Raw genomic sequence first — 18,762 nt, forward strand, 5'->3', positions numbered from 1 at the left:
GACTCGTGGCGCATCGACTCGTGCTCCGTGACTCATTCTGAGTCGTGCTGTTGATGTCAGTTTTGAGGCGCAGGACTCAAAAGCGCTCTGCTTATGTAAGGCTTTTCTTAAGCACGACAACAACTTTAGAGAGTGGACCGTAACAGCCGAGCGCCTCTCAAGTCATTACTTTGTCGGAAGGATGTGAAATATTCAGCGCACCCTATCCCCACATGACTAAGCAGAACATCTCAGCAGGAGCGGCATCTTTTATCTCGGCAGGATCACAGAACATCTCCTCAAATCAGAGAGGTTTTAAGCGTCCGCCCCGGATCGCCCAGACTCACAGTCGACCTTTACAACAAGAGCTGCTCCATTTATCAGCCATCAAAACCAATAACAGATGCTTTGCTGCTGGCAAACGGGTGAAAAACATGTAAAATAAAATGTTATTCTATTGATATGGCAAGATGTATGGCAACAATTCTGTTGACCTAACATGACTGTGAAGCATATTCACAGCCTTCATCTTCTGACCGCAGTAAACCAATATGTGGCAGCAGCTGTCAGACAGTAAACTGTGGCTCTGAATCGCACTTTGTGCTTCAGAACTATGATCTTAAATTAGGAGAGATCATTTTTATAATGCACGATTAAACCCTCCCTCGAGCCAAAGAGCTCTCACAGCCAGATGACAATGGAACCAAAAATACCATGCTCAGGAATGTGCGGCCAAATCACTCAATCACATCAACCAAAACTTGTTCTTTATCTTCTTTATAATTCAGACTTCCCCATCAGAGGTTGCCTCCCCACTGTAATCAACCCAGTGCATCTTCTCTAGTCATGTCCTGCATCCGATTATGGACGTCTGTTGGAGACCACTGATCCAGAGGGTAGGTTTTCAAATAGACATGGGAGAACTGAACATTAAAGCTATAGTGACAAGTCCTCTGAGCCCATGAGCTTTGAGCTACCATGTCATTTAGATACATGCAGCAGCTCATCTGGTCTCCAACACGAAGCTCCTTCACTGGCCTTCCTATAGCAGCTCAGGCTACTTGGGCAAAGAAGCCGACATCACAACTGTTGTCCCCATTGAAACTGGTATGGATAAAGAAAGGGACACCACATGTATGTTCAACAGAATTTTCCAAAGATTCTTGGTGGGGTATGTCAAAGGGGCAGTGTGTGTGCTGGTTCAACAAAAAACATGCATCGCCGGACTGAACAGAACAATTGCACCATCCATTGCTGATCTAGCTCTTCATCAGTCTTGAGTATAGGATTAAAATGTAAGACATTAAAAGTAATTTTCTTTAATGGTGAACTTCATCCGAGCGAACGGAGTGTTCTAAAACCACAGGTCTGCTTTCTGATTTCATTTTCTTTTTCACTGTGTGTGAAATATTGTTAAAAGCCTGGAGCGGAGTTCACTTGCTCGGTTGGATGGTCACACCACAGACTTTGATAAATGACTATAAAACAATTACCTTCTCTGCAGAGGACCTTAGGAGAAGCGTTTGATGTGAAGCCCACTGATTGGACTCTGTACCTTAATTTCCACTCTGTTCCCGCTGGTTTCTCTTTTCTACACCGGTAGAGTGTGAAAGGAAACGTTTACTGTTTGTCTGTTTGTGTGTCGGAAATGCCTTTGATCCACATGGATCCAGCGTTTTCCGTCCCCGTACCTGACACTTTATGAAACTGAGCCCCAGAGTGAATTAATGTTGAAAACTGGATCCATGTCTCCAGGGTAGACAGCTGATCAGCAACCTTTTGAAAACCATGACCGCAGCGTCTGTCTTGGCTGTCGACCGAAAATAAGATTAAGATTAACGCAAATTCTTCACTGCAACACTTTCCTTACAATGAGCAGCCAATGATCGATTTGCAGTTCATTGGTGACTCATACATCTTAACCTTATTGTTGTTCCACGTTTTTTATATAAGTATGGTGCACAATATTCCTATGTACATGAGCAGACGTCTTTGTTTGTAGAGTGCTACAGCGCCCAATATAGGCAGATCACATCAACACCGTCTGAGATCGTGTTCAGTGTATTCGACGCCGAAAGGGCTTCATTTTTATGAAGCAATTTTTTGAAAGCCGCCGAACAATGGAATCAGAAAATATGCACCTCTGTGCGGATGTTCAAGCAAAGGCTCGAAAACAAGCATCTACTTTAATGTTGCATGAGATGGCATATTGTAGCTCTGTCCTGAGTCACCATGAAATACTTAAAAAGTCGTAAAAGTCAAATACAACGCACCATTAAAATGAGAAGTAATCACTGCAGTTTGGATCATTTCCAGGGTGCTTTTCAGCTCATTACTGCTTTGTAGGCAAATTTTCTTTGCAGCTCAATATGTCTTCCAGAGGCTCATGAAACCACACGGATAATAAAAGTATTTTTGACTCATGAAAGTCTCAGAATTATGTTCACGACTTCTATATAATCACTTTGGTTTTGTCATATTCCCTCCAGTATTTGTACGCCAAAGTAAAGCTGTAAAGCTAAAGTATATTTCATAACCTTTAAAGAGGCAAACAGCAGATCAAGGGAATATTTAAAGGCACAGAAAATCATTCACACTGACGCCTCAGCGTTCCTCCTCAGGCTTTTCACAGCACACAGCGAAAACACTGAGCCTCCAACAGATTGCACATCAACATTTGCATGTTATCTCGACTATCCTTATGTTCATCTTCAGCCCGCAGTGCCATTCTTTTCTTCAGTGCGCAGTGAAGCATAATTCCAAAGCATCAACAGCAAAACACATGCAGAAACATTTCAATTTCCTGTTTCTTATCAGGGATGATTCACTCGATGGTTTGGGTTGGGATGTGAAAAGAATACTTTTCTACATTGTGCTGTTTTAAATGGTCATTTATCAGTAATCTCCGATTAAACCAGTTTAGTCTGTTCAGACCCCACAGCTCTTTGGAGAAACATCTGGTCTGCCGGTGCGCTCACTGAGTGGGTAGGAAGTCATGGGTTCAAGTCTCGGTATGCATTGTTTCAAAAAAATGCATGTTTGAACTACATTTATGAGGACAAACACATTTAATACTCCAACTTGTATCATTTTTAAAGTTTAACACTGTATGCAGAAATGTATAACAAGCTTAATAATATACATGATATGACAGAGGTCAACAAATGAAACTCTTCCTTGGGCAACTTGAGGTGTTTCTGCTCGTCGACAACATCTCGCGAAGGACACCAGTCAGACATTAAAGTTTGACTAACATCGACAGAAGTCAAACTTTTCCAATCTATATTTCAGCTGCGACATCTCTGCAGCGCCGGCCTGTTATCTGCCTTGACCTCGACATTTTGTTCCATGAAACGAATCTGAATTTCATGAGTCTCATGCAACTTTAAAGAAGGAAGATAAAAGCCCACTTACGGTCTGGTCATCATTGTCCCGGTTCTATGAAACGCTTATGAAAGACACGTTTTTCATGCCTAATAATAGCCGGAACTCTGCGTGCGTGCGCGGCATTCAATGCTTACGAGTGAAACCTACCATGTGACTGGTCCTCCATGTGTCCCAAAGTTTCAATCTGCTCCACCAGGTCGTTTGAGTTCCACTGACTCATCCCGAGCAAAATGGCACTTTTTCCCTCCATAACATCTGCTGAGACACACACACATTGCATCGAGGCTTGGTTAGAGTGCAGTCGAAATAGCTGTCGCCTTGGATGGCTGAATCTTGCTTTTTGTTTACACATGTCACAACACAACATTTCAGCATGTTATTACTCCAAAAAAACAGCAAAGTAAAAATGATTCTATTTTATTTTGTAGATTTTAACAATAAAAAAAGCAGTATGAATTTAAAAAAAAAATGTAAATTCAACCCTATATACTACAATACAATTGAAATTCACAATAAAGCAGAGTAGTAGCATCCAGGTTGGTTAGGTTAGCATCAATGAGCTGCCTATTTCCACATTCAGTGTCTCATGTTTTTCAGTTGGACATGTGATTGTACCAGCTTCTTCCCCTGCACCGAAGTGTGTTGATGGCCGATAAACATTGTGCGTCTTTACTAGCACTGAAGCTAACCGCCAGTTTAAATAAAGTTTTGGACAAAGAAGAGACAACAACAACAAGGTAAAGTAGGAGTCAATTTGAAGGTAAAATGGGTGCAAAAGTGGCGCATAGGCACATATGCTAACTGCATGTTTTTACCTGTAAACCGCGAGGCAAATAGGTGGAATTGAAGACTTATAGTCTCAAAAGAAAAACAAAAATATAACATGTGAAATGAATAAATCTTTCAATCATGAGCTCTTGAATCTGCAAGTGTGAATCACAGATTGGTTTTGCACCTCATTTAGCGCTAAAAGGGTTGCAAAAGCGCCACTCACCCAATTCATCTGTACCTGAACAGAAGATGCACACGTGCAACCGCATATTTTAATTTGTAAAACCAGAGCCACATGCAAGGACCAAGAGTTTTTAACCATTTAACCCTGTTCCTTTCAAACACAAACAAGCCACACGGTTGACTCAGAACCGCATCACTGACTCCCACCTGTGGTACTGTCGAGGGATGTTGACAGTCGAAGAAAGCTAAACACAAATTTGTGCACTTCTAATGCCAACGGCCAGATTAGCAGCCGACTAACTTAAGTCTGACTCAGTCGTTCATTAGCTTCGGAGATTCCCTTAACAAGACATATAGACAGCCACACACACACACACACACACACACACACACACAGGCGTCCCCATTTAACCAGCGTTTTGTAAACACAAGGAAAGCAGACTCCACTGAGAAATGCGTGTGCTCACAAAGCATGACAGAATGGAAACACAAATCTGATATACCGCCACTCATGCAACATGGGACGCTTTTTCAAGTCTGTCAAAAAGATAGTCATCGCCGACAATCTTCACAGACACTTTGAGGCAGAATGACTCATCCGCTATTCAAACACTCTCCCTGCCTTTCTGCTTGGCAGCTCTGAGTGACTACGTCTTCTCAGCCTGTCCGTTTGGATCACACTGCCGAGGGTCAACTGGTCACAGTTGGTCATTGGCAATCTCCTCCGACTCCCTCCCCTTTCGGCCGTCATCTCCCTCCGACAAACAGACCCATCAAGCTGTCTGCGGTGACGAGGACGGAACACACTTGCAAATTGGAACACAAACAGACGAGCACATGCAAATTGGGGGGAGCAGAAATGAAAAGTGGCGAGGCCTCATCTGCCGAACATTCAGATATTCAGATATATGTAACTCATTAAAGACATGAAGAGGTGAGACTCGCACAGGTGGCGGACTTGCTCCCGGAGTCAAAAAAGCAACTTAAGGTGTCCTTATGTTGGCACATTTATGAATGAAACCCTGTCAACAGTCCGAGCGACTCATGTCCACTCGGTTCTCGGTTGGTTCGGACAGCCTGAGCAAAAGGCCTTCCCTTGATTTCTAGACAACCCTAGCAAAACTAGAAGAGCCTGACAGTCCAGGGTTCTCCCCAGCACTTCATGAGTGTCAACATGCGGTGAAACATGTCAGTGACTCCTTACCATCAGTAGAGCAGCACTCCACCTTTTAAGGTAGGACCTGAGGGAGGACCGTGAAGGACGTACAGTGCAACTTGTTTTGGTGTTCCCTGTCATCAAAACGCGACACATTGCTGCCCCACACCCTGAGCACAGACACCCCCTATGCTGGGAAAAATCGACTAGTTCTGATCAAGTCACTTTCACTTCTCCTCTCTTCCACAGCAATGAACTCCAGGTCATCATTAATAGGACAATATCATAAGTGAACAAAATGGTAAAATTATTGTCCCTCAAGACTTTTTAAGAGCGTTTAAGAACAAAGTTTTGGGATTTCCTCTGGGACGAACACAGTCACAGACTAGGTTCGGTACTGAAAGCCCATTGTGGGTATCAAACACAACCTAGGGATTTATTTTTCCGGAACGTTAGACAGCTTTTATGTCTCAGAAATAACTATTGTTACTTGAGATGCCACCGCCTGTTTTCAAGCAACAAAACAAATCCACCCACAGGTATAAATATACTGAGCAGAACCGAAAATACTTTGACTTGAAAGAAGTCGTGCAGCGAGAGCATTGAGCATCGGCAGAATGTCGCTGAATAGTGACACAACCTTTTAAAGCAATCATCTTCACGGGAAGAGCTGAGCTGAGACGCTCACAGCATACATCCTTGGTAGTATCCCTCCATTCAAAACACAGACGCAGGGGTTCTGGCTCAACACAAACAAGGAATATTCTACAAAGCACCTGATTTAATTGAACAACAGGTGAAGACAGAACGAGTGGGTGTCAGATTCGCTGGCAGCTCTCGGCCTCTGGGGAAGGGAAAAGAGATTTAGAAACATCCTTCAACCTGTCAGCGCACGGTGAGTGGGTGTCGGTGCTGAATACCAGAATAGATGCTGTGATTTTTAAACAACCAGGAAGTCACCTCACCTGACACCCAGCAGCTTTGTTGCTGAGGTATGTCATTATGCAAGGCTTGATGGAGGGTAATTACGAAATCCCTCTCCTGGCTTCACTTTGCGTTAGATCACACACTGAGGATTTTATAGGCTAAGCCAGCTAAATTGAGGAGATAAGAAGTGCGCATCATACGAGTCTAATGTCGCTAAAAGACGTGTGAAATGTGCATCACATTGTCTCAGGAAAACTGTGCAGACAGTTAACAGTTTGTGTGGGGCATGAAGTTGCGAAAAACATGTTTTGTGAACCGCATAAAAACATGAATCAATCCAAACAGGTGCAAAACAAACTGACGCAATTATACATTGTTGCTGGTGACTGAATTGATTTGTGCTAATGGACTTGCTGATTAGGAAATTTATGTAAGCAGGTTACAAGCTCCATCGACAAATCCAGGACCCTTCTAAAGCCCGGGAGCATATTAGGGAAACGCAACACAGATGGTGTAGAAACTAGGAGCAGCTTTCTTAAAGAATAAAGAGGAAAAGCACAATTGATTTATACCGTAACTTCCAGACTATAAGCCGTGGCTTATACAGTGAATACAGGGATTTTTACAGGCTAAAGAGCGGCATCCTGGCAAAATATTGAGCCTTGTCACATCAAACTGATGAAATCACAGGCGTTTTATTGACCTTAAAGTGCTCAAAATGCACTGTTTTCGACCGAATGCCAGCAGCACCGCCCACATAGCTGATCTCCTGGAGAACCAGAGATGAGAAGCAGCAGCTGAGACCTGTTGTGGTGTCAGGGCTTTGGACAGGCGGAAGAAACAGTGCATTTTGAGCACTTCATTGTCAATAAAAGATGTGAGGAGTGTATGATTCAAGTCCAGAACATTTCCCAGTTTGTTTAGAAGTGATCCTCAGGCTTTTTTAAGCCAGGTGCACCACTGACCACTGTGACTTATGTGTGCTCTATGGTCCGAAATTTACGATTCACTGATTCACGATGGAGACAAGTTCAATTGATGCTTAGCGCCAGCACAAGAAATCTCAGGGCAATAAATATGTATTCATAAAATCTTGAAAAACAACAGACTCATATTGTCCACAAGGTCGAGAAGGAGATCAAATCACAGCAAGAGGGACTGAAGAATGAAGTGTGATGCAGGAAGACATTGATGATTGGGTTTCCATGAATTGCATTTCTTCACTACCCGAGGTCAGATGACTCTGTTTTACGTTTTACTATTTTAGATTCTTGTGGACCACATGACTAGGTGGGTTGGATTTAGCGCCACAGTTGGACGAGTCACTTGTAGTAGCCACACGTTTGAATTGTTAATCATACAGGATGTAGCTGTACAGTGATTCACATCTGGATGTTTACGTGACAAGGTAAAATGTCACATTGCAGTTTTATTGCAGTGAGGTCATGATTATTTATGAATTCACTACACAATGCAATATAAAAGCTGACGCATTGAGATACTCCTCCACTGTTGCCATGGGAGTGAATCTGTGGGTTAAGCACGATATGATTCAGTTCCAAAGAAAAAAATAATAATCTTGCTCACACATGAGGCATGTGGGTCCATCATTAAATAAATGCACATTCATATCCTGACCTCCCAAACTCCACCGCATCACAGAAGACTTCAATGGAATCTAATTCAAGGGGAAACTCATCTGAGCTCATCAATGGAAATAATGAGAGAGAAAAACAGCCAACCTTGCGTTCTTCATGGAAACGCCCGCGGCTCAGAAACCCATACTTCAAAACTGTTCGGAAAGACAGACCTTTCATTTTTCACAGGTCATTCTGGGTGATGCCCAAGCAAATAGAGAAAATATAAAGAAAGTGTATGGTCAAAACACGTCCTGCTCCTGAGTACGGCTGAGCGACACAAATCAAGTCCAGGTGAACTTCCTCATTTCCAAATCAAGGTGAAACCCACAGGAGGTTGAAGTGGATATTGTGAGGAACACACAGCCATGGCCCTCAACTCAGTCCTCACAAATAGCTTTGCTCTGAAGTCAAGGAGAAAAGGTGAGGGAAGCATTTATCTGTGCTGAACATCCCTTCACAAGATCGAAGGTAATTATGAGTAAGAGATGCAAGTGTTCTTTAAAAAGACAGGGGAAAGGGGCAGCACTTGGAAAGAAAAGGCTGCAAAGTCCGCGAGTACGAGCAGGCTTATGTGTTGGCAGCTTGCAAGGACAGTGGGAAGCAACTTCTGACGCAACTGGTCATGATATTGAACAGACCCTCCAAGACTTCACACCTTTTCATTGAATGTTGTGGCCAAATTTGGCCATTGAAGCATATTTTTGTACGAGTGAAAGTTGCGATCATTTATGGTTCTGGAACAACATAACAGGAAATAAGGATCTAGAGTGTCAGAAATAGCCTGGAGAGAGACGGATCTCGCGGTCAGCCATGTTTGTTTACGTCCGTCCCATATAGTGTTCAGGTGATGTCGCGCTGCACTAGTGAGTTCTGCTGTCTAGTTCCATCTATTATGCATTTAAACAAAGGGAATTTAGACTTTTATGAATGGATTCAGAATCATTCACGTCCGAATCATGACCCTTGTTGTCTACGTTTGTGGGCAAGTGTGAGCGTTTGGCGTGGCACGTGACTTCGTCTCAACAAGGACGGAGGGAATGTGACGATGCACACGCATGGAAAAGTCGCAGTGATTGGACAAAATTACTGAACTCACAGGGATTTCATAGATAAATATAAATAGTTGTGATCGCAACATCGCCGTCTCCTGGAGGGACGGAATAAAGAATCCATTTTTTGTTTGACATGACACAGAATTGGGAAGGAAAGCCACTGGCTTCTCAGTCAGGGGTAAGGGGTTATACATATTTAAGGGGCAAACAACAGCATGACAGCATTTCTTACAAATATTGACAGTATCTGATTTGGAGTAAAAACGCAGAGCGATTCAACACAGAGAATAAAGGCTGGGTGAGATTTTGTGAAGCCTTTTAGCTGGCTTTGTGTGGCAGCGTTGAGAGTGAGCGCTTGTGTTACCCCAGATAGCTGACAGGTTGATGCACCGAGACAATGTCACAGTTTTTCAAAGGAATGCAAAAAAATGCTTGTGGCATGAATGTCTTCCCCAGAGAAGACAGATGAGATTGTCTGTCACACACCACTGCTGAAATGGCTTCATACAAGCTCTGCTGGCTATATTTCAGCTCTGTCACGCGTCTACAGAAGAGGTAAGTGTTCGCTACACTTTCAAGAGCATTACGCCAGTTTTAACCTAGAAATTTCAGCAAGACTTCACATATGCTAAAGAAAAATCCTCGACCTGGCTAGACAGTGTCGCTGCTTGAGTGCGCGCTAATTCCTGTCGAGGTGGAACAAACAAGCTCAAACGCCAGTCAATGTCGTAGCCATCAACTCAGCTAATGGCTTCAAGCTTTAAGGCTTTCAATATTGAACAATTCCGCCAGTGAAATGTCGGTAATAATTCATCACAAAGTGTTGTGTCAGACACTTAACAAGCCCAGCATGCTGCCAGAGCTCAGAATCAACTCGAACAGAAAATATAGCCTTTTAGTTCGGCACTTTTTGACGGCTGCTTCTGTGCAGTCAGGCGTTAGCGCCGCTCTCTAACTATTCCAATTACAGAAAGTGAAGAGTACATCTAGAACCACGACCTGGGGAGTCCGTCCTCATCTGCGCGCCGCACTCGCAAATGCAAATCGATCCATCGAGCACCTAAGCTCGCAGACAGATGACGTTTCATGGTGACTACAACAGGATGCGTAAGCCGGCAATGAATTATGTTATCGACAAAATAAAAACAGAAGGAACCGCCTTGGAAGCTACCACAATTAGGGGTATTGGCTTGGACAGTAGAACTGTGTTTTAGGAGCAGGTTTGATTCAGTTGATAGTCAAGAATAAACACACCAGACATCTCCACTCCCCCTTGGGTTTATCAGAACATTAAGTTGCTTCCCTTTCAGCTCAGTCTGTCACCTTCCCTCATTATTGGAATTCATGTCACCAAATCACAAATTGGAATTAACACACTGCAAACTTTGTCGGCTGCATTCATCAATACACAGTGTGACAAATGAGTTGCCAATGCGCTCCATTAGCCAGAAGGCAAAGTCGAGGATTAAAAAAAAAAGGATTTAAATATGTGTAATTGTGTCTCACTGATACAGCTACAAAACCATGATGAGAACTGGAACAATCGTTCTACAACCCTTTTGACAGAAAGCAAATTGAAAAGCAAGTCAAATAGACGATTAAAAACGTGCTTCTGGGAATCCATGCAGAAAAATAACGCCAACAGGAAGAAGAATTTTTCATCAGGGGCTGCCACAGAAAGTCATCTCCCTCCACAATAGCCTATCTCGATCTTCCTGCTTGGTCACATCTATCTTCCTCACAGCCACAGTTTCAAGAATGTTCTGTTTCCAAATACACAGAAAGATCTGCAAATACAGTCTCTCAAGCTCTGTGCTGATAATAAAAAGTACTTATATATGCCGTAAAATGCTGAGTTCCAAAGTGTGGAGCAGGGGACATTTGTGGTCCTTGATCCAACATATTTTCACATCACATATTGATGGTCATCAAGAGGACTTTTGCGTTCCCAGTTGGGCATTTCCACTGGATCAAAAGCAGTATTTCTTGACACTCAAAAAGAACGATTGAGGTTAGGATGAGGACACACGTGGATGATGATCAGAATCTCTCCTCCTATTGATGCATTACTTGTGATGTGAGTATCTTATGGGACTTTAGCTAGACTTCAAATGTGGCACCGTAACATCAAATTTCACTTGGAACCTTTAGGAGACCCATGCCTTAACCACCTACCACAACCATTCCTCTCTTTTCAAAGTAGTTGCAGCATCAGGAAATGTAGCGCTAAAAACTAACACTAAAAATTCAGTACATTTATTCAACAAATATATCAAAGGCTGGCGGTTTCTTAGTGTTTTTGTTAACTGTTGCACAGGATCATGGAGTCTCTTACTAGCATTAGCCACCAAGCTAACCAGTTATTATACCGATATTATATGCTTCTATATTTGTTGACTACTTGTATATCCTTTATTATGTAAACTCTGTTTGTTGTTTATTTCATGTCAGACTGACTAAATAATTGCAGATTCTATAGTTCTCATTGGAAAAAAACTCAAAAACTGGTATTTTGAAAGCAATGGAGATGGTGAGGGAAAAAAAAACATTGTGATCATTTTGCTTATCCTTATAGTCCAGCTCTACATCAGTCAAATGGTGATGCCTGGCGAGTGTTGCATGGTTAGATTCAATCTGGCCTGCAGCTTTCATCAGAAAATAAAATGTAACGTGTTAGCCTGCACCGTCAACCACAGAATGTTAAAAAGACCACATTTTCGGGTTGAAAACGAAAAGCTTTTTAAAGGTCAGATCAGCTGTTTTTGACACCACGAAGTTGGGCAAAATAACTGGCGAGGTTGAATCCAGTTGAACATAAATGCACTTGTTTTGACCTCCTGAGTCGGATAGCTGTCTGTACATTGTTCCTTTTCTCAACATTAAATATTGACTTAGTAAGTCAAGCACAGCTAAACTACCCTTTACAATACAAGGCTGAAGTATCAATTATTCAATTCATATTTGTCTGTCAATACGCGCCTGGTGCGCACCAGTCCGGTACCCGGAACCCTCACCCCTGCTGGCTGGGACAGACACAAAGGGTATGAATGCAGCAAAATGACTATTCAGATACAAAAAGTAAAGGATGTCCTTGGAGGACAAATTGTGAAATAAGAGTACAATGGAGTAAAGAAACGCTGTTTGTAACGTGTGAGATATTCAAGATAGAAACTAGTCCTATTATTTTATTGTCTGCATGACAGTCAAGGTTATGCAGAAAAACCTTTACATGTCAAATACCTTGTAAAGACCCCCTTTTGTGCTGTTTATGATTACATTTAGAATAAAAGTCCCAGCCGTCTTGTAGCTTCATTGGATCATTTGAGACTTCCAGTCTTGTTTCATAACACTGACTTGTGAAAATTGAATCTCCAGGGGAGTGAAATTATTCTTTAGAAATCAAGAAGAAGCTGTTGACCTCCTACTGCTGAGCCTCAGAACATACTGTATGTATTCAAACGGAGGGACACAACACAGAACATTCTGTGCTACCAACGGCGGAGAAAATCTCTTTTTCGTTCGGTCCGGAAGCCTCGTTCACCACACCCCAGAGTCTAGTCAATTATCACGGTTCAACAATCAGGAACATCAGCTGGAAACCAGGGCGAGAGAGACGTCAGAGATTCATCAATATTGTTTCCACATCTCAGGAAGAGCTCAGGTCTCAGATCCTCTCGCAGTTCAGCGTCAGAGTAATGTTTCGTTAAACAAAATTTAGAATGCAGACGTAAAACTCTGAAGGGCGCGGAGGGAAAGACAGACCTCAGGCAGAGTCAACATCATGAAATATGGACAGAATACCCAGAAGAGGAAGGAGTTATGAGGTTTTGTCAAGGAACAACGTACATAGAATTAGAATAAGAACATACATCAGAGTACAGGAGCTGGAATAGGAGGACGGAACATTTTAGCACGGATAAGTTGCCTGCTCAACACAGCAGCCAATAAAACAGTTAAATATGTGAGGCAAAGTTTTATTTTCACCGGAGCCCATCGGCCCTGAAATGAAGCGTCTGTGTGTCGGTGTGTTCTTTTTGTCATTTTCATTTTCACTATTTTAATGAGTAATGCTCAATCAAAATTTAATTTAATACCTAGTAATAAAGTGACTTTGTAAAATCATGCTTAAATTCTTTATCTTAAGTTCAGTCACCAAGGGATTCACCACTTAGAAAGAGCTTCCATCCTTTATGATTTATATTGAGAAAAAAATAATAAAATAAAATGCAACCAGGCATAAACCAAAAACACATTTTAGGTCAATAGTGTTATTTCATACAGGAATGTACCGATACAATGTTTTTTCCCAAAATGAGTAGTTGCACCTGAGTACTCACTGACACAGACACAGAGTACTTACACCATTACACGTTACTTTGAGTTTCTCAAACATTCCTCGATATGTTTGTCCTCTACATGGGTGACAGTCACAAGTTTCACTGCAGTACAAACTTTTACAACAGTGTCATAAACTGACATTCAAGGACTGCGTGTACGAGTTTCGTGGTATCAGTGGCCATTCTATGAATACAAGTACAGGTACTCAAGCCCGGTATCGAACCGGTATCCGAACCGGTATGCATCTCTAATTTTGTATTGTTTGAGTCACGAAATATCATTTTTATTTAAAATTATTTTTCTTGTGACTTACAGGTGGCAGGTCACAGGAAGTGACTGTGCACCCACTGCTGTTTTCAATGTCATCAAAAGCCCTAGTGTTACTGTCTTGCATTAAGAGTGTAAATCCACCAGACATCTTTTTGACGTTACATATATTTTTTGCATGTATTATACCGATTCGTAGATCGACACAGATTAAATCCTGATGATATCCATCCTGACATGAGAGCGGAGACTGTCGCACTTGGTGCAGCTAGCTGGAGCAAAATAAACATCAATGTGGACAACGGTGGTGGACAAATCACAAGGCTCCCTTGAGATCATCACATCCATCTGACGGTGTCGTTGTGATGTAAGTCTAGTGCTCTCAGGGCCACTGGGCGCCACTGCAGGGGGATTCAAAAGGATTTCATCTGCAGCGATGACAGCCTCCCACACAAGCTGGTCCGCCACACACTAACACTCGCAGACAGGACATCTGCATGCCTTTTGTCCGGAACAGACTTTGATGGCCTTGAAGATGACAAGGAAGTTGGTTAACCCCCCGAGCAACAGTTAATATTTTAAGAAGTGATTCGTTTCCACACATCAAACTCTTGCTAGAGGAACAGACTCCACCAGAGTGTGCAGCAGATGCAGCCTGTTAATCACAAGATGACAGCGTTCAGGTTTTCACCCATCAACTGTTCTTTTTTTCTACCGTCCACATACCGCCAACACCTAATCCATGAATAACTACACATCCTGGTGAATCACCTCAGCTGAGCGGAATACAATGTAGTTAAGAAAACATTCTGAACATGCTGTCCACCTACACGACGCTTGTTTCAATATTTCCACTTCCTGTTAATGCATTTGATCATGTGACAGTTCATCTTTAAAAAGAGTTCACTATTCTCAAGGCATGGTGATTCTCATTCACGTCCTGGCAGGGCGCCACGATCGTTCACATGTAGCGGATACCCTGCGATGATAAGTTGTACTTCACTGCAGAGATGTGCTTCATGAAACAGTGCCCTCATTTTCAGAGCTCATTCGGTGGAGCTCTGGGTTGAAAAATGATGGTTGGTTTTCATTGAAATGATAGTTTAAATCTGAAGATTTTTGAGCAGAGAGTGCCATCTAGTGGGCTCTAAAATGGGGACACTGTTTCATGAAGCCTCATCAGCACATCTCTACTCAACTGCAATGCTTCGACAAAAAGAGCAAAACCTGATGTTAAAATGAAAATTTAATTCCAAATGTGCTCATGAATTGAAGATATCAAGTGATCATTGGATGATGAACGTATATTCGTATATACATTTTGTTGGATACATTCTCAACAGACCCACTGTTTAAGGACCACCTGTCACAGACTTATAGGTCCTCATAGAATAAAGGGCCGCTGAGCAGTTACTGTCAGGGGCTCTCACCTGGACCCTGGGGCACATTTTGGTCGTCATTAGACAACAATAGACGAATGGGTGCATAAAAATTAATAAGCCAGATGTATTTCAAATAAAGAGATGAGTGACTGAGAGCAAACTCTTACAAATATGAGCACCAAGTTCTGCAGCTGTTTTGAATTCTGATATTTCACTCCCTCAGCTGCGGTCCTCAGCTGCTGATCTGCACGCTCCATTTCTGGCCGCATCGCTCAGGCAATAACTCCGTGCCAGCCAATAAGTTTAAGGCCCCCAATAATTGCAGTTACCGGCGGGCTGCAGTTGAATCAATCTAAACAAGGGTGTGAAGATTCAGAGCAACTTTAATTAAAAACCTAGAGGAGGGCTTTGAAGGAGTCCAGAGACATTGAAAAAGTAAGACAGAAGTAAATATCTTAAATGATCAGCAGAAATTCAACATTTATTTGGGCAATGTGCTTCTGTTTCCCAGAGTTGACCATCAGATAAATCTGTATTTCAGGTGTTTGAGCATCTGTCCTTGACCTCAGTAGAGGGGGAGCATTTTTTACTGTGCAATGTATGACAAAAAACATTGTTTTTGTAATGTATTTTTTCATTGCAGATTATGTAGTGTTTTATTTGTATTTGGTATATTTTCTTCCATGTACTTTAACATCACATGTAAGAATACTTTTGGATTGTTCACTATAAAGTAACTCAAGAGCCAGAGTGTTCGGTTGAAACAACCCCTTTCACAACAAATAAAGATACAACAGATGGATTCCTATTCAACTGTTGGTTAATACTTTCAGTATCTTTTTTATCTGAAGCACATGTGTATAGTTACCACCCATATTTCACCAAATTGTCACCCTTTATTTTTGTACTAATTGTTGATTGTAAATCAACAAAACATGATTGTAAATCAACAAAAATAATTGTTGATTTAGAACAATAATCTTTTTTCTATTGTAGTACTCTACTGCTACATCCATTTCAATGCTACGTGCGCACACATTACTGCGAGTGTCTTATCCTATTTTAAAATGTAATATGATACATTTTGAGTTTAGTTCTGCTTCAGTGTGTTTCATATTAGTTGTGTATTCCATAGACTCGTGAGTAAAAGGTTGATTTCCAATGACTGCACATTCAGAGTTGAAGTGCCCCACAAAAAGGACCCATCTGGCTGTGTGTGTGGAGGCACAGAAGATGAGGGGATATGGTTTGAGATTTTAGAGTTCCATCCAGAAGTCATTGGAGCCACGTGAGCAAGTTATGATTTGGGTCCACCTGTTTCCATGCAATCTACTTCTCACCCGTTTCAACTGATGGCAACACTCTCAAATGTCGCCCAGTACATGCACATTAACTCGAACAATGTCAGTTACTTAAACTGCTAGTTATGCTCCTGATATTTGGGCTCTTGTTTAAGGAACTTTTCTGGACCAGTTGCTTCTGTTGGGCCCGTGAAACATACAATTACTGATGTGATAACCAGACGATGTATTCGTCATTTCCCAACATTCTGGGTCAATCACGTACATATTTGGAATGGTCCAAGAAAAGCCCCAGAAGAAACTCATTTATTCATTATAGCCTTATGAGTCGCACAAAATAAACTCTTTCCTAGAGAAGCCCGATGAATTGATGCATTATTGATGAGCATAACACACAGGGATGAGCATGTTGGGATCTATTTTTGGGAAAGAACGAGTGGTTCGATTTAAGCCGGAGGGCTGGAAAATAATTGTGAAAACAGCTTGCTTGCTTTCTAAAGGCCATTCCAGTCGTTCACATTCATCCGCAACAGAACAGTTTTATTTCGTCAGTTTTGTTGCCGGAGATGCAGCTCATTATAGAGCCTGAATTTAATCGTTTTATTTTTGTCTGTCGCTAGTGTCGTGCTGACAGAAAATGACCCAAGAGCAAATGAGAATCCACTGTATGTACTTCCATATGGGACAAGCCCAAAGTTCCGAGGAACAACAAGGTTTGTTCAACTTCAAGACCTGGGCAGGGATATACTCTGGGAAAGGCAGATGGTCTTGTAGAGATTTTTGGGAAAAAAGAAAATGGGGCACCATGCTTTGAGCGAGGTCTACTTGGGAGCGCCCTATTTGTTTGCCGCTGTTCTCCACTCTAACTTCACTGAATGCCTTTTTAAGACCTAGTCTTTCCTAGGCTTTGTCATTGCCTTGTTCTTTGAAATCTCGCGAGTCGTGATCATTCTGGGATGCAAGCACAAGAGTGCTGCTTGTAAAAGTAATAGTCATAATAGGACGAAGAAACAGTGTGAGTGCCAGTGTTCAAAAGTAGGTCAAACTGCTGGGAACAAAGGAGGAGGAATGGCAGAATCTAATGTAGAAGTCTAAATCTGGGCTCTGATTGGTTTACCCTTGTTGCTGTTCTTTAGATTTTCAACTTCAGCGTTTGATGCTTCAATTGCATCATATAGCTTTCTCCATTTTTAATGGAAAAACCCAGAAAGAAACATCATATTAACTGAAGTCTGTAGCTGGCAGAACTAAAGTTGCATATACTGGCCGGACACAGACAAGAGACAGACCACGTGAGGACAGCTGCAGATTGGAGAAAGAGTCACCTCTCATGATTAAAACCTAGCATTCGAATTCTCACCAGTTCACAGACACAGTTTCAGAGCCTCATGGCGGACACCCTCAGAAAAATCAACAATGAAATATAAGGCCCATTTAGACAGTACATTCCATGTTCTTCCTGTGTGCCGTAGTGTCTCTGTCACATACAGAGCTCACAAATGTTCTCCGCCAGAAGATCCAGAGCTGACAATCATTCTCCGCTCACTTTCCTCTCCCTCAAATTTGTCTTCTAAATTCTAGTGACGCACAGAAGGATCAGCAAATCATTTCGTGAGAATTGCTCTCGTTTTATATTCATGTACTCTTTGTCACTGACAGACCTTGATGCAGCATGAGATGCTGAAGAAACCTGTCACAGCTTTCTCAAAGAGATCTCATGTCTTCTGGAAATATACTCGGGGAAGATAATACACAGAGGTGGAAGTTTAGGGGTGAATGGAAGTAGAGCGACTATAGAGAATAAAATAGAGCGTCAAGATCTCCATACAAAGCACATCAACAGACAAACTTTTGGAGGCAGAAAGGGCGGAATGAGAAGAATGAATATCAGCAGTTTAACTCGATAATGGCGGAAATCATTTCAAAACAATTATCTTTGTGTCTCAGTAAAGTAAAGTACGAGAAACTTATGACAGTGGGAGAAGTGGCTCATCGCCTTCTCTCTTCACTTGTCTTTCTCTTCTCTTCCTGTCTGGCAGTAACAGACCTCAGACAGAGGAGTAGTGACAGTAGCTGCAATTGTAGTTGTCGAAGGTATAGGAAGGTATTGTACTGATGGATGTGTAAGCAGCAGCAGTTATTTAAAATTATTTTGTTAGCTGTAACAGTGGAGCAGTAATAGTGCTAAGTAGAAATGGCAGTAGTTTCAATATTTCAATTAATGAATGCGATTGTAGAAGCAGTGGTGGTAACTGTGAAAGTACTTTCACTGGTCACAGTGGTGTAGCAGTAGTTGTAGAAGTAACCATGTTGGAGTAGCAGCAGTTCTCTAGAAGACATAAAAGTAGTTATCATGAGTGGTAGTGATAGAAGTACTTT

General features: G+C 42.0%; 1 protein-coding gene across 2 annotated transcripts in view; it reads right to left on the reverse strand.

The window, feature by feature from the left end:
- The window catches only part of pitpnm3 (PITPNM family member 3), an 85,481-nt gene that overhangs the window by 51,430 nt on the left and 15,289 nt on the right, over positions 1-18,762 (reverse strand). Inside the window, exon 3 of one of the 2 annotated variants that reach the window (XM_053872879.1) lies at positions 3,514-3,624. In XM_053872879.1, the coding sequence (XP_053728854.1) occupies positions 3,514-3,624 (111 nt within the window). The remainder of the gene's footprint in view (positions 1-3,513; positions 3,625-18,762) is intronic. The other variant, XM_053872878.1, reaches the window with a different exon arrangement.

The sequence above is a fragment of the Synchiropus splendidus genome, chromosome 8 (assembly GCF_027744825.2).
Source record: "Synchiropus splendidus isolate RoL2022-P1 chromosome 8, RoL_Sspl_1.0, whole genome shotgun sequence".
Lineage (NCBI taxonomy): Eukaryota > Metazoa > Chordata > Actinopteri > Syngnathiformes > Callionymidae > Synchiropus > Synchiropus splendidus.